The 24,710-nt window shown below is 42.7% G+C and overlaps 4 protein-coding genes across 5 annotated transcripts; 2 read left to right on the top strand and 2 right to left on the bottom strand.

The window, feature by feature from the left end:
• Nucleotides 1-757: 757 nt before the first annotated feature.
• LOC136440472 (NXPE family member 3-like) lies at nt 758-6,138 on the top strand. Its single transcript, XM_066436520.1, has 7 exons — nt 758-941; nt 1,405-1,506; nt 1,854-2,016; nt 2,595-2,788; nt 3,218-3,307; nt 4,321-4,444; nt 4,985-6,138. Exons 1-7 carry the CDS (start codon nt 786-788, stop codon nt 5,422-5,424), a joined length of 1,269 nt encoding a protein of 422 aa, XP_066292617.1. The 5' UTR covers nt 758-785; the 3' UTR covers nt 5,425-6,138.
• LOC136440035 (AF4/FMR2 family member lilli-like) lies at nt 5,792-14,555 on the bottom strand. Of its 2 annotated transcripts, none has more exons than XM_066435800.1 (13): nt 14,396-14,555; nt 13,553-13,705; nt 12,908-13,034; nt 12,148-12,246; nt 11,677-11,767; nt 11,306-11,377; nt 10,176-10,306; nt 9,625-9,717; nt 8,831-9,325; nt 8,410-8,567; nt 7,965-8,072; nt 7,387-7,466; nt 5,792-6,872 (listed from the first exon to the last, which is right to left on the bottom strand). In XM_066435800.1, the coding sequence occupies exons 2-13, from the start codon at nt 13,682-13,684 to the stop codon at nt 6,863-6,865; spliced, it is 1,596 nt and encodes a 531-aa protein (XP_066291897.1). In that variant the 5' UTR covers nt 13,685-13,705; nt 14,396-14,555; the 3' UTR covers nt 5,792-6,862. The 2 variants fall into 2 exon arrangements, with proteins under 2 accessions (XP_066291897.1, XP_066291896.1); XM_066435799.1 differs by having other exon boundaries at nt 7,965-8,075; nt 14,396-14,554.
• A 438-nt stretch (nt 14,556-14,993) lies between these two features.
• LOC136440323 (centrosomal protein 20-like) lies at nt 14,994-18,737 on the top strand. Its single transcript, XM_066436291.1, has 5 exons — nt 14,994-15,079; nt 16,609-16,806; nt 17,266-17,350; nt 17,930-18,108; nt 18,653-18,737. The coding sequence occupies exons 1-5, from the start codon at nt 15,037-15,039 to the stop codon at nt 18,706-18,708; spliced, it is 561 nt and encodes a 186-aa protein (XP_066292388.1). The 5' UTR covers nt 14,994-15,036; the 3' UTR covers nt 18,709-18,737.
• Nucleotides 18,738-20,826: 2,089 nt separating this feature from the next.
• LOC136440471 (uncharacterized) lies at nt 20,827-24,377 on the bottom strand. Its single transcript, XM_066436519.1, has 4 exons — nt 24,371-24,377; nt 23,381-23,587; nt 22,113-22,399; nt 20,827-21,546 (listed from the first exon to the last, which is right to left on the bottom strand). The coding sequence occupies exons 1-4, from the start codon at nt 24,375-24,377 to the stop codon at nt 21,469-21,471; spliced, it is 579 nt and encodes a 192-aa protein (XP_066292616.1). The 3' UTR covers nt 20,827-21,468.
• Between the last annotated feature and the right edge of the window lie 333 nt (nt 24,378-24,710).

The raw sequence follows: 24,710 nt of genomic DNA, 5'->3' as shown, positions 1-24,710 counted from the left end.
AGATGTCTGCCAGCCTGGGACAATAGCAGGGACAGATTATCATAATAACTGTCAGAGAATTCAAACTTTTTTTCTGTACTGGTTTTTCTATGAACAGTTTCAAACAATGCAGAATGGCCCAGATATCTATCAAAAAGTCACATAATCCAAGGAAGTTTCAATCAGATTGGATAATCAAGACAATGCTATCTACAACTTTTAGTTTGGGGGAAGTCAACCTTGTTCAAATTTTCAAACTTTCAAATCGACCCTGTCAACATGGATATAAATTTCAATGTCTTCCCAACATTAGCCTAGGTAGTTGTGTGTCTAGAAATATGACTTGGGATTTTTTGCGTCTTCTTGTTGTTGTAACCGGCATAGAATAGGGCTCTGCAGAACATTACATATAACTGCTAGCCAATGTCTCAAAGCTAAATTGCAAGTGTTGTCATAACTTTATTTCTTGGCTAACTGTCCTTCAAGCTAACTTCTTTATGTGTAGCCATACTTCAAATTCTTATATGTTATCTATAGATTTCAAACATGACTTGAAGAGTAACTTGTACATGGTAAACTTTCTCAGCCAGGCCTCCGCTGATGTGCACTGTACGGCTGCCAGGCGCATACTGAAGGCTATAGTTTACATTATCCCGTATTTATATAGTTTTACTGGGGTCTTTAACTCTACAAAAACCCTAACCAGAAGACCACATTGCCGTCTCTTTTTCATATACTGAACTATCTGCATCCTTTTCCGGTTTGTCTCACGAACAGAGCTGGTCTGCTGTGCACGACCGCTCGGCATGGCCAGCGGGTCCATCCGAGACGGGCAGCTGTCCGCCTCCTCGTCGGTGAGCGGGTACGAGGCCCACCGAGCGCGCCTGCACGGCCAGCGGGCCTGGGAGCCCGACAGTAAGGACACTTCTCAGTGGCTGCAGATAGACCTCAAGGTCCCAAAGGTGAGTACGGAAAGAATTTGACGGCTCTTACAACTAGATACCCAGGCTAAGATAAACGATATCCGTCATAAAAGGGCTATCGAAGATAGCAGACTTCTCCCCCTGAACCCTACTGCTTTGTGACCATCCCTGACTCACCGACAAAAAAGCAGAATTGTGAGGATATATGGCAGCACTGCACAGTATGTATTTTAGGAAACAGACAGAAAAGCAAAAATAAAATTCTGCCTCCAGACTTACTATGTCATGATGATATATCAGGAAATCTGAAAACAGGAACAAACTTTATTTTATCAAGGGAATAGTGTTATCTAACGACCGGGTTTTCATTTAAGAATACTTCATACTTTGTGTAGTGAGCTTACGTTGTGGAACCTAGAGTTTTAGGTAAAGGAGAGAAATACAATAAACTCCTACTCCAATCTCTCTGTGCATCTAATCCCTGTTGTCTTGGTCATTCCAGGTCATAACGGGCCTCCAGACGCAGGGCTTGTGGGGAGGCACGGTGCCAGCATATCGCCTCATGGTCTCTGATGACGGCCGGAAATGGACCAATGGTAGTGAGGTAGGTATACTACGCTACGGAGGCCTTTAACTCTTATTGGTCATAGGATTTCTAAAGATATATCAGCAAGTCCTGTACTAAAAAGTTATTCAGTATACTTTGGGCGGAAAGCTTACGAGGATACATTTAGAAGAAATCAAATACCCCATGTCCTCTCTTAGGAGGTTGTATCAAACGATTGATTACACCATAGACAGCTCTCTCCTCGTCATCCAAGAACGACAGCAAAACAACACACGGTGAACAACAAAATATATGGCTCCAAATGGATGGGATGTAGAAGGCTGATAAAGATCTCTCGTACTCGAGATTCTTTGTGACTATACCGTATCAATGCACTGTTTAAGACGTTTGACGGGACTGCGGACGGCGAGAGCATCTCGGAGGAGGCGCTCAGCCCGCCGCTGGTGACCAGGTTCCTGCGGGTCGCGTTTGCCGCAGCTGCGGATCTCCCCAGGCTGAGACTGGAACTGCTGGGCTGTGGCCAGGCAACACAATTGCAAGACACCTGTATGTACCTTACTAATGTGTCCTACCTAAAGCCCATTTTTCATGGATTTCACAACCTAACTTATCCGCGCGTTTATTCAGGGACTTCAGTCCTTCTCCCAAGCCCTGCTGCCTAACTCTGTAGCCAATAGAAAGTTGGGTGCCAAACGCCAACGGCTACTTCAGTGTGCTAAAGATAAAGAATTTTGAAAGACCCTTGGCCTAGGACTTGGACTCCACATGCGGTAGCCACGTATATCTGTAAGAGTTGAAGAAAAATAACAAACATATTTGTCACAAAGCAGCAAGTAGAAGAAGAGTCACGTCCCAGAACGCATCCCTGCCGTTATAATTTAAACCAATCTATGTGATAATTGAATACGAAGATGAAGGTTAGACATCTAGATAGAATATTAGGTAGTACAAAAGAAATCAAGCAGCTGGACAAATTTTGTAGTCAGCATACGTTTCAGATGGTTTCCACTATCGTTTATCAATGACTTCATTCTCAGTCACTGCTGAAAGATAGTGGATGGTACCTGAAACTTATTTCATTGATAACTGAATACATAATTTAGCCATTTCAACGCTGTTTCCAGCAGTACCACAGACGTTCCTGCACCAGCGCGGCCCACCAGCAGACCTGCCGCCGTGTGGCCCGAACCTCCCGCCGTCCCAGTCCGAGGGCTACTTCTACCGGGACGTGTGGTACTCCTCCGCCTGCCGGGCCGCCAGCTGGCTGACCCGGCCTGACGTGGAGACCTGCCTGCGGAACAGGACGGTCCTGCTGCAGGTAACGGCTTCATTTACTTTGTCCCGAGTATGCAAATGAGTATGCTAATTATGATGTGTGTGTGTGTGTGTGTGTGTATATATATATATATATATATATATATATATATATATATATATATATATATATGGGAAAAAGAGGCCTGGAAGACGCGTAGCAACATACATTGACACCCTGAAGAAAGACACTGGCCTTGAAGTTGATAGTCTGCTCCAAGCGATGGGGGATAGAACCACATGGACTGCCATCACGACTCGAGACCTTCCAGTCTCGACATAAGCATAAGCAAGCATATATATATATATATATATATATATATATATATATATATATATATATATATATATATATATATATATATATATATATATATATATATATATGCACACATCATACTATATACTATACTATACATATTCCCTGCTGCAGGGCGACTCCACCGGCAGGCAGCTGGCGGGCGAGCTGGAGGCGCTGCTGGGAAGGAGGAACCACTACCGCTGCCAGGACTACATGGAAGAGGTGCTTGTTTTAAATCTATCTAAGCGGTTTAGTTGTAATCCTCCCTTTTGCTTATCCAGTGTACGCAGCCACTGTCATTTGTGGATATCAAGGCCGTATGAATTTCCGAACATTTTTTTGCTTAGGTAAAATTTGCGGGGAAGATGGTTTTTTTTAAAACTCTGACCCGCCGTTGCGCAGCCTGGTTATCAAACCGAAAAAAAAACCTTCTTCGGCCGCAAACTTTGCCCAAGCCACAAAAATGTCAATTTGGAACTCATACTGACTTCATGTATGCACAAGTGTATACCCTAGCCTTAGGTTACAACAAGTTTCCCTTTCTTCCATAAGACCCCGTTCATACCAGGATTCGCGAACCGGGATTCATCAAGGGCACGGGATTAATACCGATTCGGTGGATCATGGTATGAACGGGGTTCGAGGGGGTTTATCCTGAGGTGGATTCGGTGTATCGGGATAAATGCCCCATCGGGGTCGTATTCGGAACGCTTGTACCAGGAATCGCGATCAATCCCGTACCCTGCATAACTGAATCCCGATTCGCCAATCCTGGTATGATCAGGATCTCAATAAAGCGCACACTTGATACACATGGGACTGTTGTTAAACGTAAGTTGTGTGGCCCAACGGCAGAGCGTTCGACTCAGAACCAAGAGGTCCCGAGTTCGAATCCTGTCATGTCACTGATCTTGTGCCCTTGGGAAAGGCACTTTACACGACTTTCCTCACTCCACCCAGGTGTAAATGGGTACCTGACTTCGGTTGGGGCAAGTCGTATTGAGGTCACCTGGTGGCGCCGAATGGCAGCCGCCCAGACCCTTGCAACAGTTCCACAAAATGCAAGTGTGGATAAGATATTATATATGTTGTGTAGTGTGTGAAACCTGTAATACGGCGGAGCTTCCATGTAATACCCTGCATCAATTCAGCGCTAGAAAGGCTGCCATTGCGGGTAATTTCTGACCAATAAAAACCATTATTATTATAAGTTGTTGTGCTTGTTATATGTGCAGGTGGAGGGCCGTTACCCGGAGTCGCTGAGGCTGTACGTGTGGACCGGCCCCATCGCGGTGTGCCGGAAACGGGACCAGAAGGTGGTGCTTCAGTTCCGCTTTCATCACTTTCCCGTCCGAGCAGGTAAGCTAGCAACGTCCGTCTTCGCATGCACGCTTTTAAGAACCTGAGAGGGGCTCTTCGCTGTGGTATGAAAAGAAGGACCCGCCAGACTTATCGAAATGAGTAGGGTTCCTTTCTGAAATGAGTGGATCAAACCTTACAGTCTTGTGTACGTCTTACCTACCGTGCTTGGAGTCATCAACTTAATGAGGTTAAAGCACGTAATAATGAAGAAGAAAGGATGGTAATACCATTTGACCAGATTAGATTCGGTACAGAAGTTGTTTGTAGAGAAAGTCGGATGTTTGTATTATGGCCATGATGTACCTTCACACTCTACATTATTGTAACGCAATAGATAGCGAACCCTTCCCTAGGTCTTATCACAGCACTAAATATCATTTGACGCTGTCAGCCATCTGGGAAAGGTGAATGACGTTCTCCTTACAACCGAAAATATACCTCTACAAGCAAAAAAAAACTGTATGGTAGTTGCAGATCATGTTTATTTCTCCAATGTTGTGTCCAATCTTCATCGCATGTACGGTCTTTTCCCCTCAGGACACCACGTCGAGCTGGCAAACCTGCGCACAATCGTCCACGAACTGGACAACATCCGTGCGGGCGACAACCCAGTTGTCCTGCTGTCAATCTGGGCTCACTTCACGGACGACCCAGTTGAGCAGTTCGAGGCCCGACTTTGGGCCATCCGCGCGGCTATCGAGAAGCTTCACAGACGGGCTCCGCAAACGTTGGTCATTTTCAAAAGCCCGAATGTACGAGACCAGCTCTACCTGTCCAAGGTGCTGATGAGCAGTGACTGGTTGGCTTACGACATGTGGAGACGACTGAAGGCAATCATGGCAGGACTCGACGTTGCTTTCTTGGACATCTGGGACATGTCGGCCTGCCACCACTCGGTACCACAACTGCACCCAGCTAAGGAGGTAACAACCAACGCTATCGCCTTGCTACTGTCGTACATTTGTCCCTTGGAGTAAGGAATGCATTGGATGGAACGGTGTTAGTATCTCAGTGTCTGCACCAAGATGGAGAGAGGCAGCAGTCTTAACGTTTATTCTCAGGAACGTTATCAAGTTTTTAGAGCAACCTAGATACCTCTTGGATGGAAAGCTTACCCTACTGTACTGTTAGAACAAAAATATGAATGCTAGTCTACCTCTCCCCTAAGGACAAATGAGCCAAAGAGGGAGCAATGCACATTCGACAACGCAGCTTATGTATGGTACGCTGACTATACCTCATGCTGATTTAACAATGAACATTTAATGAAAGCATACTAAGATACCTCAGTGTACATGGAAACTCAAATTCGGCATAAGCAATCTAGAGAGAAGCATACGAACATAAACTTGACAGGAAAGGTTTTCCCTATGTTTATTTACAAAAGATACAAAACAAGAAGATATAACATTGCAACACTTGATACCTGAGTTACAAAAAGTACAAAACTGTTATCAACTTGAGAATGAAATAGAGTAGCACCCTGTAGAATGATTCAAATACCATGGAGTTTCCCTATTGTTAACTATACTGTGTAATTGATCATTGGTTTTTATTACATGGGGTATGTAGGTGGGTTGAAAATTGGACAGTAGTCCAGAAAATATTCTACAATGAAAACAATATTTTACATTATTCTTCATGTATGTTGGTGTCAGTATTTTTGAAAATACATGCTTTATCTGTCTGTACCTGTCTTGGCTTTGTTCACTTTCTTGCGAGCCAAAATGGCTACAACTTTAACAAAATGGAATGTTCTCATCTGAACAAGAACCTCCTTGTCTGAACCAAGTATCTTTTTTTCTTATGAGTAGGAGAAATCTTTAATTTGCGGCAAGCACAAAATTCAAGTCAGTGATTTGGAATGCTTCTTATGGTCTGAGACACAGGCACCTAATAATATGCAGTTTGAGTATGCATTTAGATACATAGCATTACGAACAACAGAATTAAAAAGCTACACCAAATTTCTTTCTTTTGTTTCTGGAACTCGAAATGTCGAAAAAACAGCAACAAAAAATGGAGTTCGTTACTACCCAAAAGGAACCAAACACACCTGACAATATACCTTTGCATGGATGTTTTTTTTACGGTGTTTTCTTTTTGTTATTATTTTTTAGAAAAAAAGTATTGAGATTCGCAGAAAGTATTTGGTGTGCGTTGATGATGTAACAAATAGAGTTAAAAACAAGAACAAGAACTTTTGCAACAACAAATTGCTTTTCAAGGCTTTTTAAGACCTCTTTCTACGTCATCCTCCACTTGTACTAAGGTGAAAGTAACATCAAACAAACTGAATCTCTGTAAATAACAGTTCAGTCACCGGGAGTCTTGCTGCCTCCAGTGACAATCACACTTTGATACGTCTCATACGACTCTTTGCTCTTTAGCGACATGTCTTCCTGCCTTCAGAACTCAGTTCTCCCTATGGAAAAATGTTGAGGAGTAGCGGTAAGTGGGGAGTAAGGATAATTTAGGGACAAGTGCATTACAGGTTGAAAGTAAAGGACCAACATAAGCTAAAAAAATGCAATGTTCCCATCTTTTCCTCAAGCATCTCACTTCATTCTGCACAAGTGTTCTCAAGATTGAGCGCCACTTGGTAGAGAATTGGTCAGGAACGTTTGACTTGGCCTCGGCTGTATGAGACTGTGTCTTAATAGAGCTAAGGATCACCAGAGCCAACTAGATTATCTAAACAGAAAATAGAACATCCTGGAGAGAGATATCTACAGCTGCAAGGCATCAGCAGTTGATGCCTGCAGATGAATGAGCAATTGATTGATTGTTGATTGAGAAAAAGTTCAGCTCACCCCAGCCCCAAGTCCTGCAGCTGCCATGCATCAGCAGTTGATTGATCGATTAATGGAGAAAATTACTTAGATAATGGAGATAATAAACTATCCAAGATTGATTGATTGAGGAAACAAAAGTCTCACCCCAGCCCGAGATCCTGCAGCTGCCACTCGAGCTCCATCAGCTCCGCCTGCAGAGCTGGCTTCGTCTGCACCTTCGCCTTCTGGAGGTCACAGAGGAAACAACACTAAGTCTTAGACAATACTACACAGTTTCTACACGCACCATTTTCCACTAAGGTGGCTACTGTTATTGATTGATTGAACCTTTGCCATCTGTGGGTCACAGAGGAAACGTCATTTTCTACACCATTGTTACTGATGCGGTGACCACATTCTTATAAATAAGAAGTGCAAACAAATTTCATCCAAACGTACTTGGTAAAGTTTGTGTGCACCTTGGTATTCCACAGATCACGAAGGAAACATTTTCAAAATGTATCCTTTGTGACCTGCGGAAGACCACAATGAAAGATATCAAAGCTTGACATCATTCTTTATTATTCAATTCAAGTCATCGGTCCTACAAATTCAATCTTGGTTGCTCAACTGTCATCATCCAGTCAAAAGGGGGCCTCAATTAAGTCTTGAAACAAATGTATGGCATTACCTGTAATGTGTTATTGTACACTTTTTGGAAAAGGCTAAATGTTTGAACATACCTCCTTCTCACTCAGCTGCCTCCCCTGACCAGCATTGGCCTCGAGAGCCGCAATCTGGGCCAACTTCTTCTGGAGCTTGTAAAGCCTCTTCTTCTTAGAATCACCTACCTTCTGTTCAGTACAAACAAGTTATATTATTGTTATTCTTGCCTTTTAAGTGGGGCGGAGGAAAGGTTAACAAGCTGCTTTTTTCTTAGTTAGCTTGGCAGACTTCACTCTGTTACCCATGCTGCTGTTGCGAGTACGTTAGAAACACACACACAGACTTAATTATACGCCTGCCAAAATTTTGAGACAAATATGCACATTTTTGGGAAGACAACAAAAAAACACAAAAATACTGGACCATAAAGAGTTTAACCTTCCCCCCGATACCTAATCACATTAAATATACAAACTTGGTGGCAAGAGACTTTTCAGTGAGACAAACAGAAGACAAACCCACCTCGTCAGACACCTCAGTCTGAGAGTCAGAGGCAGAAGAAGAGGGGGAGTCGAAACGGGGAGGGGGGAGGGCTGAGGCAGCTCCGATCATGGCAGGACCTCCTGCAACATTAGGGCTGCTGTGGCGGTTTGACAGACCTTCCAGTTCAGGTATGCTCCCTGCGTGTGTGAAGAGAGAAATCATCAGTTATTGTTTAAGGTGTGGTTGCACCTAGATCCCCTTCATCATCATCATCTATCGGCCGGGACTTAATAAGTACATACATCACTCCATATTGCCCTGTCCAACATCATTTGTCCTTAGATCCCCTTGCTAAAACTTCAGAAATAAAGGAAGGGATGTGAAATAAGAATCTTATCCTCTAATGACTTCGTACCAAACTGACGAAGCTACTGAGCTATTCACAGAAAAAAACAGTTACCATTGGAGCTGCTCCTGGCTACAGCCTGCCCCACGGTCGGCTGCAGCATCTGCCTGTACCCCGACAGGCCCCTCCCACGGCCCAGGCACATCAGCAGCTCGGCATCGGACAGGGGCTGGGAGCTGGGCAGAGCCATGGCGGCTGCAGGCACCCCGTTACTGTTACCGTTAGCAACCGTCGGGTACTGTGGCATCTGTGCTGGAGTGCTGCTGTGGCCGTTGGCTAGTGCCTGGTTGGGTGGCATCTGGCCCATCGATGCAGGGATACCGTGGCCGTTGGTGGCCTGATACTGTGGCATCTGTGCGGTGGGGATGCTGTGACCATTGGTAAATGCCTGGGTGTCTGCTGCTGCTGCTTGCGCAGTTGGGGTACCATGCCTATTGGTAAGGCTCTGGTTCTGGGCTGCCGGGCTGCTGTGGCCGTTGCTCATCGCCTGATGTTGAGGAGCCGTTGCTGCTGCTGAGTTCCCGAAGATGTTGGCAGCAATCCTTGGTCCTAAGAAATCCAGAAGACAGCCAAACATCTTTAAACAGACCACTCAAGGGACTTAGCATAAGGCAATACAATAGACGGGTGGTTACAACAGAAAGGCAGCTGGTCAACAAACAGGTGGTCAATGGTACATCCATAAACATCAACATCTGATTGCAAAATGAGCTTTTTTTCACTTCAGATCAGATTTGGAGTCTACGTGGCCCAAACTGGCAAAATGACAGGATTACAAACTATAGAAGTGTGTCGTTTGTCAAGGTCACGACTATGGTACAATCCAAGGTCATGGTTAGGTCACCCACCTGGCCTTTTGATTGGTGGAGGCCCAGCTGACCTCTGACTCATCAGCAGGCCCCTCCCGACCCCGCCCATGTTCAGGGAATACGTCAGGTTGTCTGGAAACAGAACAATGAAGACAGAGATTTAATAATCAGGTCAAAGCTGATCCCTGTACATGCAACAAAATTTTGTGTCTGCAAACACAACAGCAAGGAAACAGTTACGAACAGTTTACAGAAGTCACTTTGTATACAAAACATCACAAAGTTTGGATTTCTAAAAGAAATACAGATCAAATACCTCCTGTAACTACATAAATGAAAACTAGCAATGATGATACCAAGGAAAACATGCACTTCCAAGTGGCTTGTGAAACTTAACTGCTCATTTGGTTAAAAAGCAATTAACAGAGACAGCAGATTTCACCCCATCAGACAGAACATGCAGGAACTGTTGTGTGGAACACAAATACACACACACACACACACACACACCCATTCACACTCTCTCTGAGACACACACATACAACATACAAACACACATATAGACATTAAAGGCTGACAGTAAGACTAACTTGGCTGTGCAGGCTGAATGCTGTGCTGGACGGCAGGTTGCTGGGGGGCAAAGCAGGCCGCAGCACTGAAGTTCTGGGGAATCCGCAGTTTGGTGGAGTTAGAGGCAGCTGAACCGTTCGCCTGTGCCGCACTGTGGGAACATACATCACAGGAATGGTTAGATGGGCTGGGATTGGCAGTCTTAAACTTTCAAAGAGAAGGGAGGTGACAAGGAATTCATTCATATATTGCACACACTACTGTAATTCACTTTATCTTCATGGTAGCAAATTGTGTGGTGCAGGGAAAATGGACACTTTCACTGAACTTTAACTTCATGATGGTGGCAAGTGATTTACAGAACAGATGTGTGAAGGGATCATGAATATCAACAACACGTTTTTTTTCAAAGTTACAGTGAAAGAAATAAGAATTACATGTACGGCATACTGTACAGTTTAACTTGTTAGATGTATCATGAGTGCACTAGGTGTCTCTTCGTTAGATTGTGTGGTACCATATCATCTATCAAATAGTAATGGGAAGAATGACTGTCCCACAGACATTTGAAGTGCTAAAAAAAGGCATTCTTTCTTAGAACTGTTTTACTTTTAGAGTGGAACTTGTTACCAATGAACTAGCTCTCTCTATAGACAATGTGGTAGACAATGTACTCAAGGCACAAATGTCCCCCTATACAGGACTGCTTGAAAAATCTCCCTGAAGACTGCAAGTCCTACCAGTAGTATGCAAATCACCATACAGACCTTCTGCAGCTAGACTGGGGGTCAAACCAGTTACATTTTGGCCCAGAAGCTAGCAACTAAAATGGCATGCAACAAGGATGGGCTAATAATCGATTCAAGGAACAGATTCTCATAGCCTGGTCCCAGTCTCTATGGGTCGGCTTAGGGGTGTTTTACCAGGCCCAGTTTGCGTTATTGAACCGTTTCTGATAGCCTTTCTACCGCTACCACTACTTCCGCTTGCCACCCTACTTTCCCAGCCGCCCTAGTGGCGACGTAATCTAATCCAAGGCCGTACACACACCCCGAGCGGACTAAACATCTGAGCGGGCGGGGGTTACTCCCAGTGCCGTAGAGATATCGAGGAGCCCCCGATGGTATGGATTCCAGGCTAAGATTCTCACCTCTCTGCAGCTTTCCTCTCCTGTTCTTTCCTCAGTTTCCTCTTGTAGTTCTTCTTCTGTGCAGGGGTCATCCTTAAACAGAAAGCAGTAACCCATCAGCCTGTACTATTACCAGCTTAAAAAACCCTTGAGCTCACAGACTCTAAACTAGCACTAGCAAAAATCCAGGACATCCAAATCCTTAAAAAATCCTGACAAAGCTGGCAGGCCAAATCTGTAGCGAAAATGGGCTTTTTCTACATTCTAGCACCTACAAACAATATCATTCCATGAGAGAAATATATTGTTTGTTGGCCTGCCTAGATATAAATACATTTGTAGCTTGATAATCAACAAATACAGCTATGTTCAGCACAAAGAGATTGACTTACAAGGCGAGGTCCTTGGCAGTGAGTTCCTGATCCCCCCCCTGTTCCTGGGGGGCCTGGGCAGCAGCTGCTGCTGCGTTGTGGTGTTCTGCCTCTGGGGTGGGGGAAAACACACAGGCAACTCATTAGCATTTACAGGTACAATTTAAGTTCAACTGAGACCATGGGGATCAAGACAACCTTCATAAATGCATGTTGTAGCAAAATAACAGCGCTTCTAGTTCAGACTACATGTACGCATGTTTGATACTCAAAAGATATGATCTAAAGACTCGAACTTGACGACCTTTAGACATATGCTTGACTTTCAGACATACACTTGACCTTGAGATAGGCACTTGAGCTTGAGATAGGCACTTAACCTTCAGACAGCAACATGACATTTATACAGACACATGGCATTCATAAAGGCACATGACCTTCATATAAGCACTTCACCTTGAGACAGACACTTGACCTTGACCTAAGACTCACCCTGTTCCCAGTTCTCCTCGGCAGGAGGGGCCTCCCAGGAGTTGTAGGCGGGGACTGCAGTGCAGCCCTTGAAGTACCCCCCTTCCTGCTCCTCAGTTTCTGCAGGGAAGAAAAATTCCATCACACACAAAAAACATCATCATCCATTTATGTCGAGTCCTTGCCCCCTTCTCTCTTCCGAGCTGGTACATGTGTAGTTGACTGTGGACAGCTTTGTTGCTGCGTACCCATCTAGCGGCAAGAACTTTATCAGCAAGGACATGTTTTGCCACCACCATGGAGGCAAAACACCTGTTCTTCTTCCAAAAGTTCCATACTCCATATCTTGGGAGGAAGTTCCATGCTAAAAGCTTCTTTCCTAAGCCCATATTATCTATGTGGAACAAGCTTCCTCATGATTTCTTCCCTGATCGGTACATTTTTCTATACCGTAAAAACTTTTCAAGCCAAAGGCAAACAAACATTGTCATCACAATCCAGTTAATGTAACCAAAATAGGGGCACTCAAATAAAGTGGATTTAAAATCAAGTAAAAAATTCCAGTCTCCTAAAAATTCCAGTCTCCTATGAATCATAGTATGATCTACCGACCTGATGAAATTGACCTTATGGTGATTTACAGTTGAATAAAAACAGGTTGTTGTCTACCAACATACACGAGACAAGGAGAAGATGCAAAGAACTCAAAACGTTCAATCTAGAACTTAAAAGGAAATAAAAATCAGAGGCACGATCATCTAAACAGGCTGTCAGGACATACCGAAGCTTGTATGAACGTCCAGGACTTTCCTGTCGGGGCAGTTTGCGATGTGGTGGCGGTGTTCTCCGATCGGCACGACGTGGCGAGCGTTAAATGGGCAGGTCCGCATGTCGTTGTGGGCATAGTTCTGAGATTTAAGATTCAAAGAGTTAGTATGAGTTTAAAAGTTCATCTTTGTAGGTAGAAACCAGTCCGAAGCAAAGTTATGTATGTTGGCGTGTCGCAGAAACAAGGCAATCAGAGATGATCAGATCAGTGATGTCACTACTCTATATAGGCCAACATGACAATGACATAAACACTAAAACAGTCCAAGTTGTGTTAATAACTGATAGCCAGATGCAGGACTGTTTCCTGTTCCTTTGCAAGCCAGCTCCTTAGCTCGAGGGTCAAAATGCACCCAAGGAATATTCGTTTTATTCTTCTGGTTACACGCCAACGGTTTGAGGACTCTGGCACGGTGGGGGGAGCTGGGTGCTATTGTTTGGAAGGGGTGTATTGTTTTTATTTTGAGAAGCCCATTCTTTGTGGGCATTGTGGGTTTGAGTTAAAATTTCCTTGGGGCATGTTGGCCATGTAGCTAGAGTGTGTGGGCCTTGGCAACAGTCTGGAATCTAGGCTAATTAACAAAGCTTTCATGCTTACCCTGCGACACTTCATGAGATGGTACGGCATACGGGAGGCTCGGATCACATGGACCGGGTCGTACGGACACACAAACTCCTCGTTTGGGTCCACCACATCCATAGTGTTGTACTTCCCCCACACTCTGGCCATGGCTGAAGTTGAACTTGAACACTGCGGAAACAAAAAAAACATGCTTCTTCTAGTTCTACCACTTCATTGGCAAATTCATACTGAGAAATGATAACGTATCTGTATTGCCAAAAAAACCTTGGAACTGTACATCTAAAAGAGTTGATGCCATGTCGTCAAGTAAAAAGACGCATCTTGGAAATATCCAGACCAAAAACAAACCCTGGAAAATCACAATTTCTTTTTCTGTGCATTCATTTTCTTACGTCCCTTTAATATGGCAGAATGTTTCAGGCATTAGAAAAGAGCACAAACAATAGAAAATGTAAGCTTTCAAAAGCACTGACGAAAACCTTTTGACTGACAAAATATTCCTTACAAAACTCAAAATGTCGCTAAAAAATGCAAAGCTCCATAAATCACTTGGCCCGGCCATGAGAGCTGCATAAATTTGCGCCCCCCTCCCCAGTAATTCTGTCCATCTGTGGCACGCATGGTTAGTGCAAATAGAAAATAAAAACTGACTAAAACTTCGCTCAAATGTTACAAATGTCCACGATAATTGTCTTTTTTCCCGAAGAAATATATTAGCGTTACGGTTCATAGGCAGGTGGCTTCTGTCACTTTGCAACAAGAGGAATTTTTCGACTTCGGTCCCGCTGCGCCAAATGCTAAAACTTTCTCGTCAAAATATCACCCCAAAACGAATGATTTCACAAAACACATCCTTACCTTAGGCGCTTGGAAGCTTCAGGAACACGTTAGATGCAATGGCGAACACAAAAAGTGGGAAAGAAGGGTAAAATTCAAAGAAAATCGGGAGCTTTTCAAGATGCTCAATCTCCGTCCCTCAGTTCTTGGAAAACTGACAGGCGAGGTCGTCGCGCACGATGTTTCTGTCCGCTGATTGGTTGAAATACTTTCCCGTAAGTGACGTCTGAAAACAAACAAATAATTCCCTGAGTTTTGATTGGTGGATGCTAGCAAAACTTTAGGTGACGTTCCAGGAAAGACAAACAAAGGCACAAACAAGAAACACATTGTCAAGAAATTTAGCCGGACGGAATTTTTCTAATGTCTCTTTGGTCCCGCCTTCTTCCTGTCGATTGTTGACGCAGATGTTTCTTCGAAAAAATTGTTTTATGTTCAAGCAAATGTTGGAGGAAGAACAGCAACTTGGCTATAGGCTATGAAATTAGAAATAAATAAAATAATCCAGAAAAAGACACTGCATAGAAATAGAAGCAGCAGTATTTTATTTTGCCTTGCAGGTAACTCGCAAAAAGTTTGAAAACTACCTGCGATAATGGTAAGAAGCGCTAGGCGGCAGGGTTGTGTGACGTCACTCCAGCACATTGGCGCGCGATTGAAATATGGCAGCCACTAGCAGAGCGACGGTGGACGAACTGAAAAACGGTAGCCGCACAGTTTTCACGAGCTTTTCTCTGTTTCTTACGAATACCATGGTTCAAGCACAATATTCAGTTTGTTACTGGGTTAGAATTATGTTGGTAAAGCTAGTTTATGGCCGGTGCCACTGTGTTGTATTTCCCCTGTATAAATAAAATGAAAATGAAATGAAATGTTAGATAAATGATATGGGGGAGGGGGGCCAAAGTGTGTTCTTTCCCTTGTGATGTTCTTTTTAGCGAAGCCTTAGGGGCAAGCTTAAAGGGGCATATTGTGACATGAACATAAAACAAAATTCTTTGTTTTTGATTATTTTTCTACATCATTAGTTGAATCTACCTTATTACACTGCACATCAATATTCATCACGTACGGATGCGACTTTGTAGTGTCGTGCGAACGTCTTGAAAACAATTATATACGCAATCCCCGCCGCCGCTTGAATTGGCCGCCATCTTGTCCAACATTCCGACGAAACACCGAACACGCGATCGGACGCCCGACGTTCTGAAGTTTGTTTACTTGTGGTGATTTTCCTGTGACGCTCGAACTCCGACCATAACTTATTTTTCGTAGTGTTCTACGCTGGCTTATTTGCATTTTAAGTTGCGGGACGCAAGTTAATATGTAAATGAACCAGATTTTACACATTTTGCGTTTTTCGTCGTTTATCAATGGTGGAAATGTGACAAAATGACGAGAATATGTTGGAAATAGGTAACAAATAAGTTACAAATGTGAATCTTGGGGGGGGGGGGCGTGTGGTGTCGGAAAGACAACAGTAGCTCCTTGAAAACACATCCTACAGAGCTAGAATAACAACGATTTTCTAAACTTCCGGCCTAGTTTCTCTCATACTATCCAACAATGCCAGAGAAAAAAGACACTACAACGGGAGTGTAATCCGGCCTTTCCAGATATGCTAGGAACTCCTCGAGTTACATGATGCCTTTCTATATCTGCTTGGCAGATGCCTTTCTGATTTCTAAGTGCGTTTTGCACAATATTATGGCAGAACTAAGATCTAGAGTGCTACGTTGGTACTTTCCTTACAGTGAAGTAAGATCAATCCAGACACCTTCGCTATGGCAATAATTTTTAATTGCCACACTTATTTTCATTTTTTAAGGGCCTGCCTCTGCTATCCTTGGTCAAAATTTTCCTGTTTATTAGTATTTTAAAGGAATGCAACTTTTGGATACAGCAAGTTTTGCAGAACATTGTTGGACACAGCAAGGAGGTTTAAATATTTAACCTCCATGGACACAGCAACTGATACAAATCATAATGATTTGTTTCTTGATTTTTTTCTTGGTACATAACGTTAATTCATTTCTTTCAGTACATGGCAAATTATAGATCTGGAGAAATGTGTGTTTCTTTTACCTGTCCTGTGTCTCTACCATACCGCCAGTGCTAAACACGTCCCCAGAAGTCCATGGGGTGATGGCAAACTACAACTTGTACAAGTATGGGCTCTTCAAGTCCATGAAGAATCTATCCTTCCTTTACTTGTCTTGTTCCTGTACCTGTAGTACTGAAGGAGTCCCTGGAGTCCCGTGGAGTTATGGGGCAGCTACAGGCGAGAGTCCGGGCAGAGATCTTCAAGTCCATGCAGGACCCCCTTGAGGAGAAACCTCGACTGAACCACGAGAACATGCTGATCAACGAGCTGATCCGGGAGTACCTCGAGTTCAACAAGTACAACCACACACAGTCTGTGCTGCTGGCAGGTTTGGAGCAGATGTTCCTATATCATAGTATATGACTTGAAAATATTGATTTTGTGATCAAACAGATATATGAATATGCAGAAAGTTCAAAAATCCCAAAGCCTGTTTCAATATGCTTTGCTTGACACCGTTGTAAGATAATAGCACTAATACCATTTCTTGCGCTATCTTGGTCGTCTCTATGTTCAGCACCACTGTTGATCAACATCTGTAAAACAGTTACAAGATGTTTTAAACCAGCAACACAAGTGCACTGGTTGTTAACTTGTTCAACTGCTATTCAACGAAATTTAGTGCCGTGATCTTGCTGTACACAATGTCATACATTTTTGTTGTATCAAACAAAATCTCAAAGCACTAAAGCCTTGGACTGTCAACTGTGCAGTGGTAACATTCTCCTATTTATAAGTAACCCCTGGGGTACCTTTATGTATGAAGACTAGTGTTGTTTCCCCACAGAGACAGGCCAGCCCAGGACCCCCCTCAGTCGAGACTTCCTGGCTGCTGAACTGAATGTAAGAGAGGACCCAGACACTGCCTCTGTGTGAGTCTTACTGACAGGTTTCTCTTTCTGTGTTTTTGATACCATTTTAATAATTAATTCCATCATTGTTGTTCAGGCTGAAATGTCTCGGGCCACCTTAGAAGTGGTTAAGGATCATCCAAAGGACTAGCACCCTGCAAACACACATACAACCCACCCATACCACACACACAACACCCCCCCCACAAACACAAAACACCCCCCCCTCACACACACACACACAACACTTCCCCCCAATCACACACGCAACACACCACACACAACCCCCTCGCACAATCCCCTGACACAAGGTCACATGTGCACACACAGACACACACACACAAACCCACTAACTCTTACACACATACATTAATGCATGTCAACACTCACACACATTCACATACACACACGTACAATCATCATCATCATCATCGGTCGACCCCCGGGGGGGGGCAAGTCCTTGCACAACTTCCGACCACACCAGTCTATCTGCCATAGCTGCACTTAGGTCTTCCATGTGTCAATCATATAGACTCACTCACACACATGCATGTTTATGACACACACTTTTCTACATCACTTTTCTACCCCCCTCCCCAGCCCCCTGCTGTACGGCATCCTGAACCACTTCACCAGCAGGAGGCAGGAAACGGTTCCAGCCGGGAGGCCTGCGGATATCCCATCATCCTCTGCTCTGTACAGACCGCACAGCTCCCCTCCGCTGTCCAGTCATTGCCGATCGCCGGTCAGAACAGAGCAGCCGTACAGTGGTATGGAATGTAAGGGACTGTTTTTGAAGCTACTACATGTATATATAAGGGATGGTATCAAATAGATTACACACACATGTCAACACGGTGTATTCCGTATCGCCCAAGGTTCCAGCCCGACCGCTGGTCAAATTGCAGAGGGCCAAACAGCCATACGGCGTGGAGTGGGGCAGTGGTATGTAAGGGACTGTTTTTGTGATGCTAACAGCTAAGTCTAACTATAGGGGTTGTATGATTGCATGTTTTTCTAATGTTTTTCTTCAAGCAATATTTCAGATTTGCGTGCACTGTTTGCATGTGATTTATATGATAGAATGATCAATATGTTCTACTGTCATCTGCTACAGTTGTATGTCTTTGTCATACAGTTTTGAGACAGTAGGTTGTTCTCTAGTGTCATGCATTTATCATAATTTTTGAAAAATATGAAGTGACAAGTGCTATGTCTAGATTCTGGTATGAGGGGGCACAAAGAAAGTATCTCTCTTCAGTTTTCAATTCCTAAACGTATCCTTGAAATTGAAGAATGTTGTAATCTGTTTTTATGTTCCAGATGTTAGAGAAGGCATGGAGGGCAAACCTCTGGTGTATCAAGGAGGAAGAAGATGATGCTTTCAGGACATATATCACTGACAAAGGTACTTAGAGATTGAACTACATTTATTTTCACTCATTGCTGACGGAAAATGTAGGTTCCTAGTGTAGTATTTTGAGACTGCCTAATATGTTTTATTGTTCATGTTTGCCAGGTGTACCAGAATGAAACACTTTTTAATGTGCTTTTGTGGATATGAATTAATTAATACACCTCACTGCACCTATTCCTTAGTCTAACATATATCTAGTTGGAATGAAATGAACACTTCAGTTTTGAAATTTGATATGATATATGATGGAAATATTCAAATAATTACATCATAGAATATTATGCTGGTACTATTATACAATGTCAGTTTAGCAGGATTCCATGCAGTTAACATTGACAGAAGTGAGCGGTATACAATTGTACAATTGATTGATAGTTACTTTGCAAGTTCTTGCCCGAGGGCTAATAATTGCAACATAAAACAATGTATAGGAAAAAAACCCGATACAGACAGTGCAGCTTTGGCTGGTGTGTTCTCAGTCAGCATATTGATGAAATCCTGTTGACAATTGGGTGGACCTTGCCACCGAGGCAAACGCCCATCTTGTTGATTCCTCTGAAGTGCCCCTTCGAAGGTGAGATGATCCCAAGTTTCCTGTTGTTGTGCATCTGTCGGGTCTGTCGCCTTTATTGTTGGATTAGCTGGAGACATTGCAAATATTCTGTGAGACTGTGATATCATGTACATGACTATTGAGCAGAAAACATGTTTATGATCATACATGTAGAACCGAGCTTAACATTTGTAGTCTGGAAACTTCTAGACTGAAACTAGATCTGCCATTCTTACCTGCCATGATGAAAAAAAATCCAAGTGGTGCAGAATAGAAATTTGTGGGTCTAGATCTTCAGTTCTCGTCTGTTTCGCAGGAATAATCTCGCGAACTGTACATTGGGTAAGTCACATGCCACAGGGTTGAAGTCACCATAATAATGTGATGATTATAGTTCTTCCACAACCTCTTTAATTATTGATAATCTAATTTAGAGTGAGGCCCCACAGTTTTTAGTGGCCTTTCTGTGCCCTGAGTAACAGTATTTAATTAAAGTGTGGTATTCAGATCACTGTTTGTGTAAAGTTCAACCCCAATAGGTTGTTTTGGGTAAGTTTTCGTCAATGAATCTTTGCAATCAGTAAAGCGCCCTTGCCTGAGACAAGAATAGGACTTGCATCAGCTTGTGTGTGCCACTGGCCATGCATGAGGTGTGTTTTGTAAACATGACAGAAGTCTCCGGTGATTTATCTCGGTCACCTATAATCAAAGCCGAACAAAGCCGTGAAAGAATGTTGGGTTCCCGTTGAAGAGAAGTGAGGCATGTAGTTCTGTGGTATTTTCCTTAAGATAGAACTATACCTTAGCTAGTGGAAAACCTTGACCAAATTATGGGGCCAAGTTTCTTCTATGAAGGACTGGAAAAATCCATGAGGCCTTGAAATTTATTTTGGGAAACAGGTGCATGTACTCTGGTTCTTTTATGTTCTTAGATGTAAAAAATATGCTGTTTACAAGGTACAGTTAATTTTATCATTAGCTATACAAAACCCTACACATTTATCTAGGTGCACCGGTGCACCTCAAGTCAAAACTAAGGTGCACATCTCCAACTTTGAGGGCAAAACTCAAGTGCTTGAATTATGGATCCAGTATTTCCAACCTTGTTCACTTTTTCCAGTTCTGGCAGGACTGCCACGCTCCTCTGTAGGGCGATCTTCCTTAAATGAAACAAAAACCTGAAGGACACAAGCCTCTGTGAAGTAATCATGGTGTTTGCAGTGTGGCTGAGATGTTTTGTATCCTCTTATTGGACATGCCAAATTTCCCTTCTTTGCTGCTATCCTTCCCGCTTCTTTCTCACTTATCTAGGATAAGGTCCCAAAATGCGTCTCTATCTGCCCTTCTGTTTACATGACTTATGTTCTTCCTGGTTATATGAGAACATGGCATTCCTAATCATTACCTGCCCTGTCTGGTTTCACCTGTTCTTACTTGTATATGGATTGCTAAATAATTATATACACTGTCTCCACTTCTGTTGGACTACATTGTTAAACTAGGAAGGAGGACAAGGAACAGTTACTGTAACACTCAGATTGGAGAAATTTATTGAAGTAAGAAATAATGTTGCTGCATCTAAAAAGTATATTCCATGATATATCATAAATGGCTCTCAATGCAATGCTGTTACAGCTCTGATATAGGCATGCATATTGGTACCAGAGATAAGCCAGAAGCAATAATACACCTTCTAGATCTAATGTCCATTTGTTGGTGAACAGTCAAAAATATTGAATTCCTTGATGAATGTCACCTCACCAACCTATAGCCTAACCTATCCCTTATTAATTAGTCTTCATATACCGTATAGAAAACTACATGCCTGGAATGTATATTTTGGCAATTCTACTAGCATTCATAGCAAGGATGAATTTTTGTGCTTTTAAGTTAAAAGTTTTACAATGTACTAATATATGATAGAAAGAACTTGCCTAGCCTGTTTGCAAATTACCATTTTACAATCTTTTGAGATCATAATGGTTTCACAAGATATGAAAGTAAACAAAGAAACGGGCAAAAAGGAGTCAACTGACAGTGTACACATTTATGCCACATTATTAAAGGTGGTCATGCACAAAACGATAATAGCCTACATGTGTATTATGTATGCCGTTATCCTTTGGCAGATGTCCCTTGAAGCACTTCATCTGGACCGGCTTCTGGTATTTACTGTGGCATTTTGCCATTCTTGAGGTAGTACTTTAATATTTCGTTGTAGACCTCAACTGCTTCAGGAACCGCCACCTGTGGACAGAGGGTATACAAAGTCATGTAGTAACTGTTAACCTTATTGTGTGCATGGTCGTGTGGAGTAAAGGCAGAGCATTTGGCTCAGAACCAAGTCCTGGGTGCAAATCCTGTCATGTCACAGATCTTGTGCCCAATATATTATCGGGAAAGACACTTCATACGACTTTCCACACTCCACCCAGGCGTGAATGGGTATACACCTGTGAGTTTGATTGGGAATGAGGTCATATTGAGGTCACCAAATGGCAGCCACCCAGACCCTTGTGACGGTTCCACAAAATGCAAGTGTGTAGCAAATATGTATCTGTTGTCCATGTGTATTCTGTGATTGTAAACCCTGCACCAATTTTGCACTAGAAATGCAATTGAAATTGATTTCTAATAGCTATACATGTAGGCACAACTTTTTCCGTGTCAAAATATGCTGCACCCTTCTACACAAATCCAGCAACCTACCGGGGTACATATAGTACATGTACCTTGTATGCCACAGGGTGCAATCTCATTGCTGGATTAATTTTTCTTTGATAACCAATCAGTAACATTTCCTGAGCACTTACCCTGCGTGGGTGTTTAGCCTGCTTTGCTCCCCTGTTGCCTGTCTCCTTTTCTGGGGTCTTCCCAGATATCTCCATGGCGTCCTTGCAGCGGCGATTAAACCTGTCTTTGGCATACCTATTCACTTTCAGCTTATCATCAAGAAAATTCTGCTGGGTCATTCCATGGATGAGGTGCTGCTGACTGGCTTCTACAGCTGGTGGCCAATCTGGCAGTCTGTGGCTCTGTGGCCGTCCTTGGTTGTCAAATGCCTCTTGAAGTGCCTTCTCGAAGATGAGTCCCAGGTCACCTGCAATACAAGCAGAGTGTATTTTCTAACAGTTTCTTCATTTGACTAGCCAGCATCTCCCTCCGGTTTATGGAAGTTCTAGTTTGATTGTGGAGTGACCTCTAATATGATACTGTGAAATTCAATGCATTTAAGTTCACATGATTTTATTTCGGGGTAGGGAGAAAATAGAGTGTTCGTAGTGGTTTTAAGTTCGCGTTTGAAACTTACAATAGTAGCACAGTATACAGATATAGATGGGCCAAAAATTTTGCGGTGGTTTTAAGTTCGCGCTGAAGAGTTCACCGCGAAAACCGCAAACATAAAACCGCCATGACCATTTCTGCCCTTACAGTATCTCAACGACCATAGACCATTAGTAACATTGAGCCCCACTCCAATTCATCATTATTAAATATCATGATTATAGATTTTTCTCTGCAGATAGTGCTGACCATTATAGATTTGAGATAAGTGAACACAATAGTTTAAACTTTTTTATAAAGCTTTGCTAATTAGACCCTATAGTGCATGATTCCAAAGACAATTTTAGCACTATCTGTCGTGAATAACATTTAAAAATGATTATTGCAATTGTTTCCCAGACAGTGTAATATGAGGAGGCTGTACTCTCACCTCTCAAATAAACATACCGGTACGTTTATTTGTTTTCGCCTCAAAATCCACCCTTCTTATTTTAGACGGTATACGTTTATTTTTTTTTTCAAAAATGGATACTTTGCTAACCAGGAATCCCTCTAAAATCTAAAGTTAAGGTTTTTCTGCCCATATTTCCCCGGTATTTTTGTTCGTAATTCGCTATTTTTCGGCCTAGCGAATTCTTGTAAATATAACACATTAACAGTCTACTACATTTTTCTTGCTGACATTTCAGGTAAGTCGTCAGCCTGTTAGCTGAGGAGTTAAATGAAACGTCAATCAGGGAAAATGTCTGCATGGTTGTGTTGCAAGACATTTTCTTTCTTGTTTTTTACATCTTACCGCTGGTCACCTCCAGGTGCTGGAAACTCTGAGTAAGGTCATCTGTAACAGTTGTTTTGTCCTCTTCCTTGTCATCATCATCTTCTTCCTTGACCGTTGCGGCCGCCTCCTTATTTTTCAGGTCTCCTTGCACCTTGGCCTTATCCTTCACTCCAATGGTCACGCTCTCCTCTCCTTGATGTTCAGCTGGCTCTTTAGGTGGAGTTTCTACATGTAGATAGCAAAATGATAATGAGACAATATATGTCTTACTGTATATTATACTATTAACTGTCCTTTGTCAAAAACATGCTCACTGTCTCCCTGTTCCCAAGATTATTAATTTTTTTGCCACAAAACGTGATGACAACAACTCAGCAAAGACAAGCTACCCAATATCAGGAGTTATCAATATTCAGGAGTTATGGTGTGCACATAGTGTGTGCAGACACATTTACAGAAACTAGCTGTGGAATTCCTGGCAATCTGACTTACACTACACTGTGACACGTTTGAGGGATACGGACTAGGATTCAAGAACCTTGAAATATCATGTATGAAATATGGAATATGAATTATTAACTATCACTCACTATAAATTATGAAATATTGAATATGAATTGTTGTGAATGATTATTAAAAATTTTTTAAACTTAAGACAATAATTAAATCATGAACTCGGATACTCCACCATCCATCTTCCCTTAACAGGTTCTTTATTGTTTCATTAAAAAAACTTTGCCTTTCGATATCTGTGAAGTTGAGAATAATCTCAATTTGTAACTGTCACCATTTAGGATATAACTTGTCATCTGACTTTATGTTAACAATCTTGTCAGTTTGTAACTGACAAAGAATTTAACTCTTAAAGTCAAGATGGCTACCACTGAAATCTGCCTAGACTAATAGAAACAAGCACCTGGCAAACATTCCTGTCCCAGACAAGGACACCACTTACTGTATTTTTTTCATGTTAGTAACATACTGATACACCTGATCTGCCATTCTTACCTTCCATGGTGACAAAAATCAGTAGATTCACTCGTTTGGATGCCGGGAATTTTCTCTCTTCTTTGGGTGTGTCGGAAGGTGAACTGCACCTTGGGAAAGTCACATGCCACAGGGTTGAATACCAAAGGTCTTACATCACGTTCTCAGGTTTCTAAGAGACTGTCAATGGTGGAGAATTTTCCTGATCCTGAAGGAAGCTGCAGTGCACCATGGGAAGGTCGTGTGTCACGGTTCATTGTCAAGATAGAATGTGACTCCGACTCACTGACAGGTGTTTAGCAAACTGAATCATTATGCATGACTGCAGTCCCCTTTGTTTGGCCTTCACACGAGAACAAAA

The sequence above is a fragment of the Branchiostoma lanceolatum genome, chromosome 8 (assembly GCF_035083965.1).
Source record: "Branchiostoma lanceolatum isolate klBraLanc5 chromosome 8, klBraLanc5.hap2, whole genome shotgun sequence".
NCBI lineage: Eukaryota > Metazoa > Chordata > Leptocardii > Amphioxiformes > Branchiostomatidae > Branchiostoma > Branchiostoma lanceolatum.
Note: the sequence above shows the minus strand (reverse complement) of the source record. Positions and strands in the feature narration are given on the sequence as shown.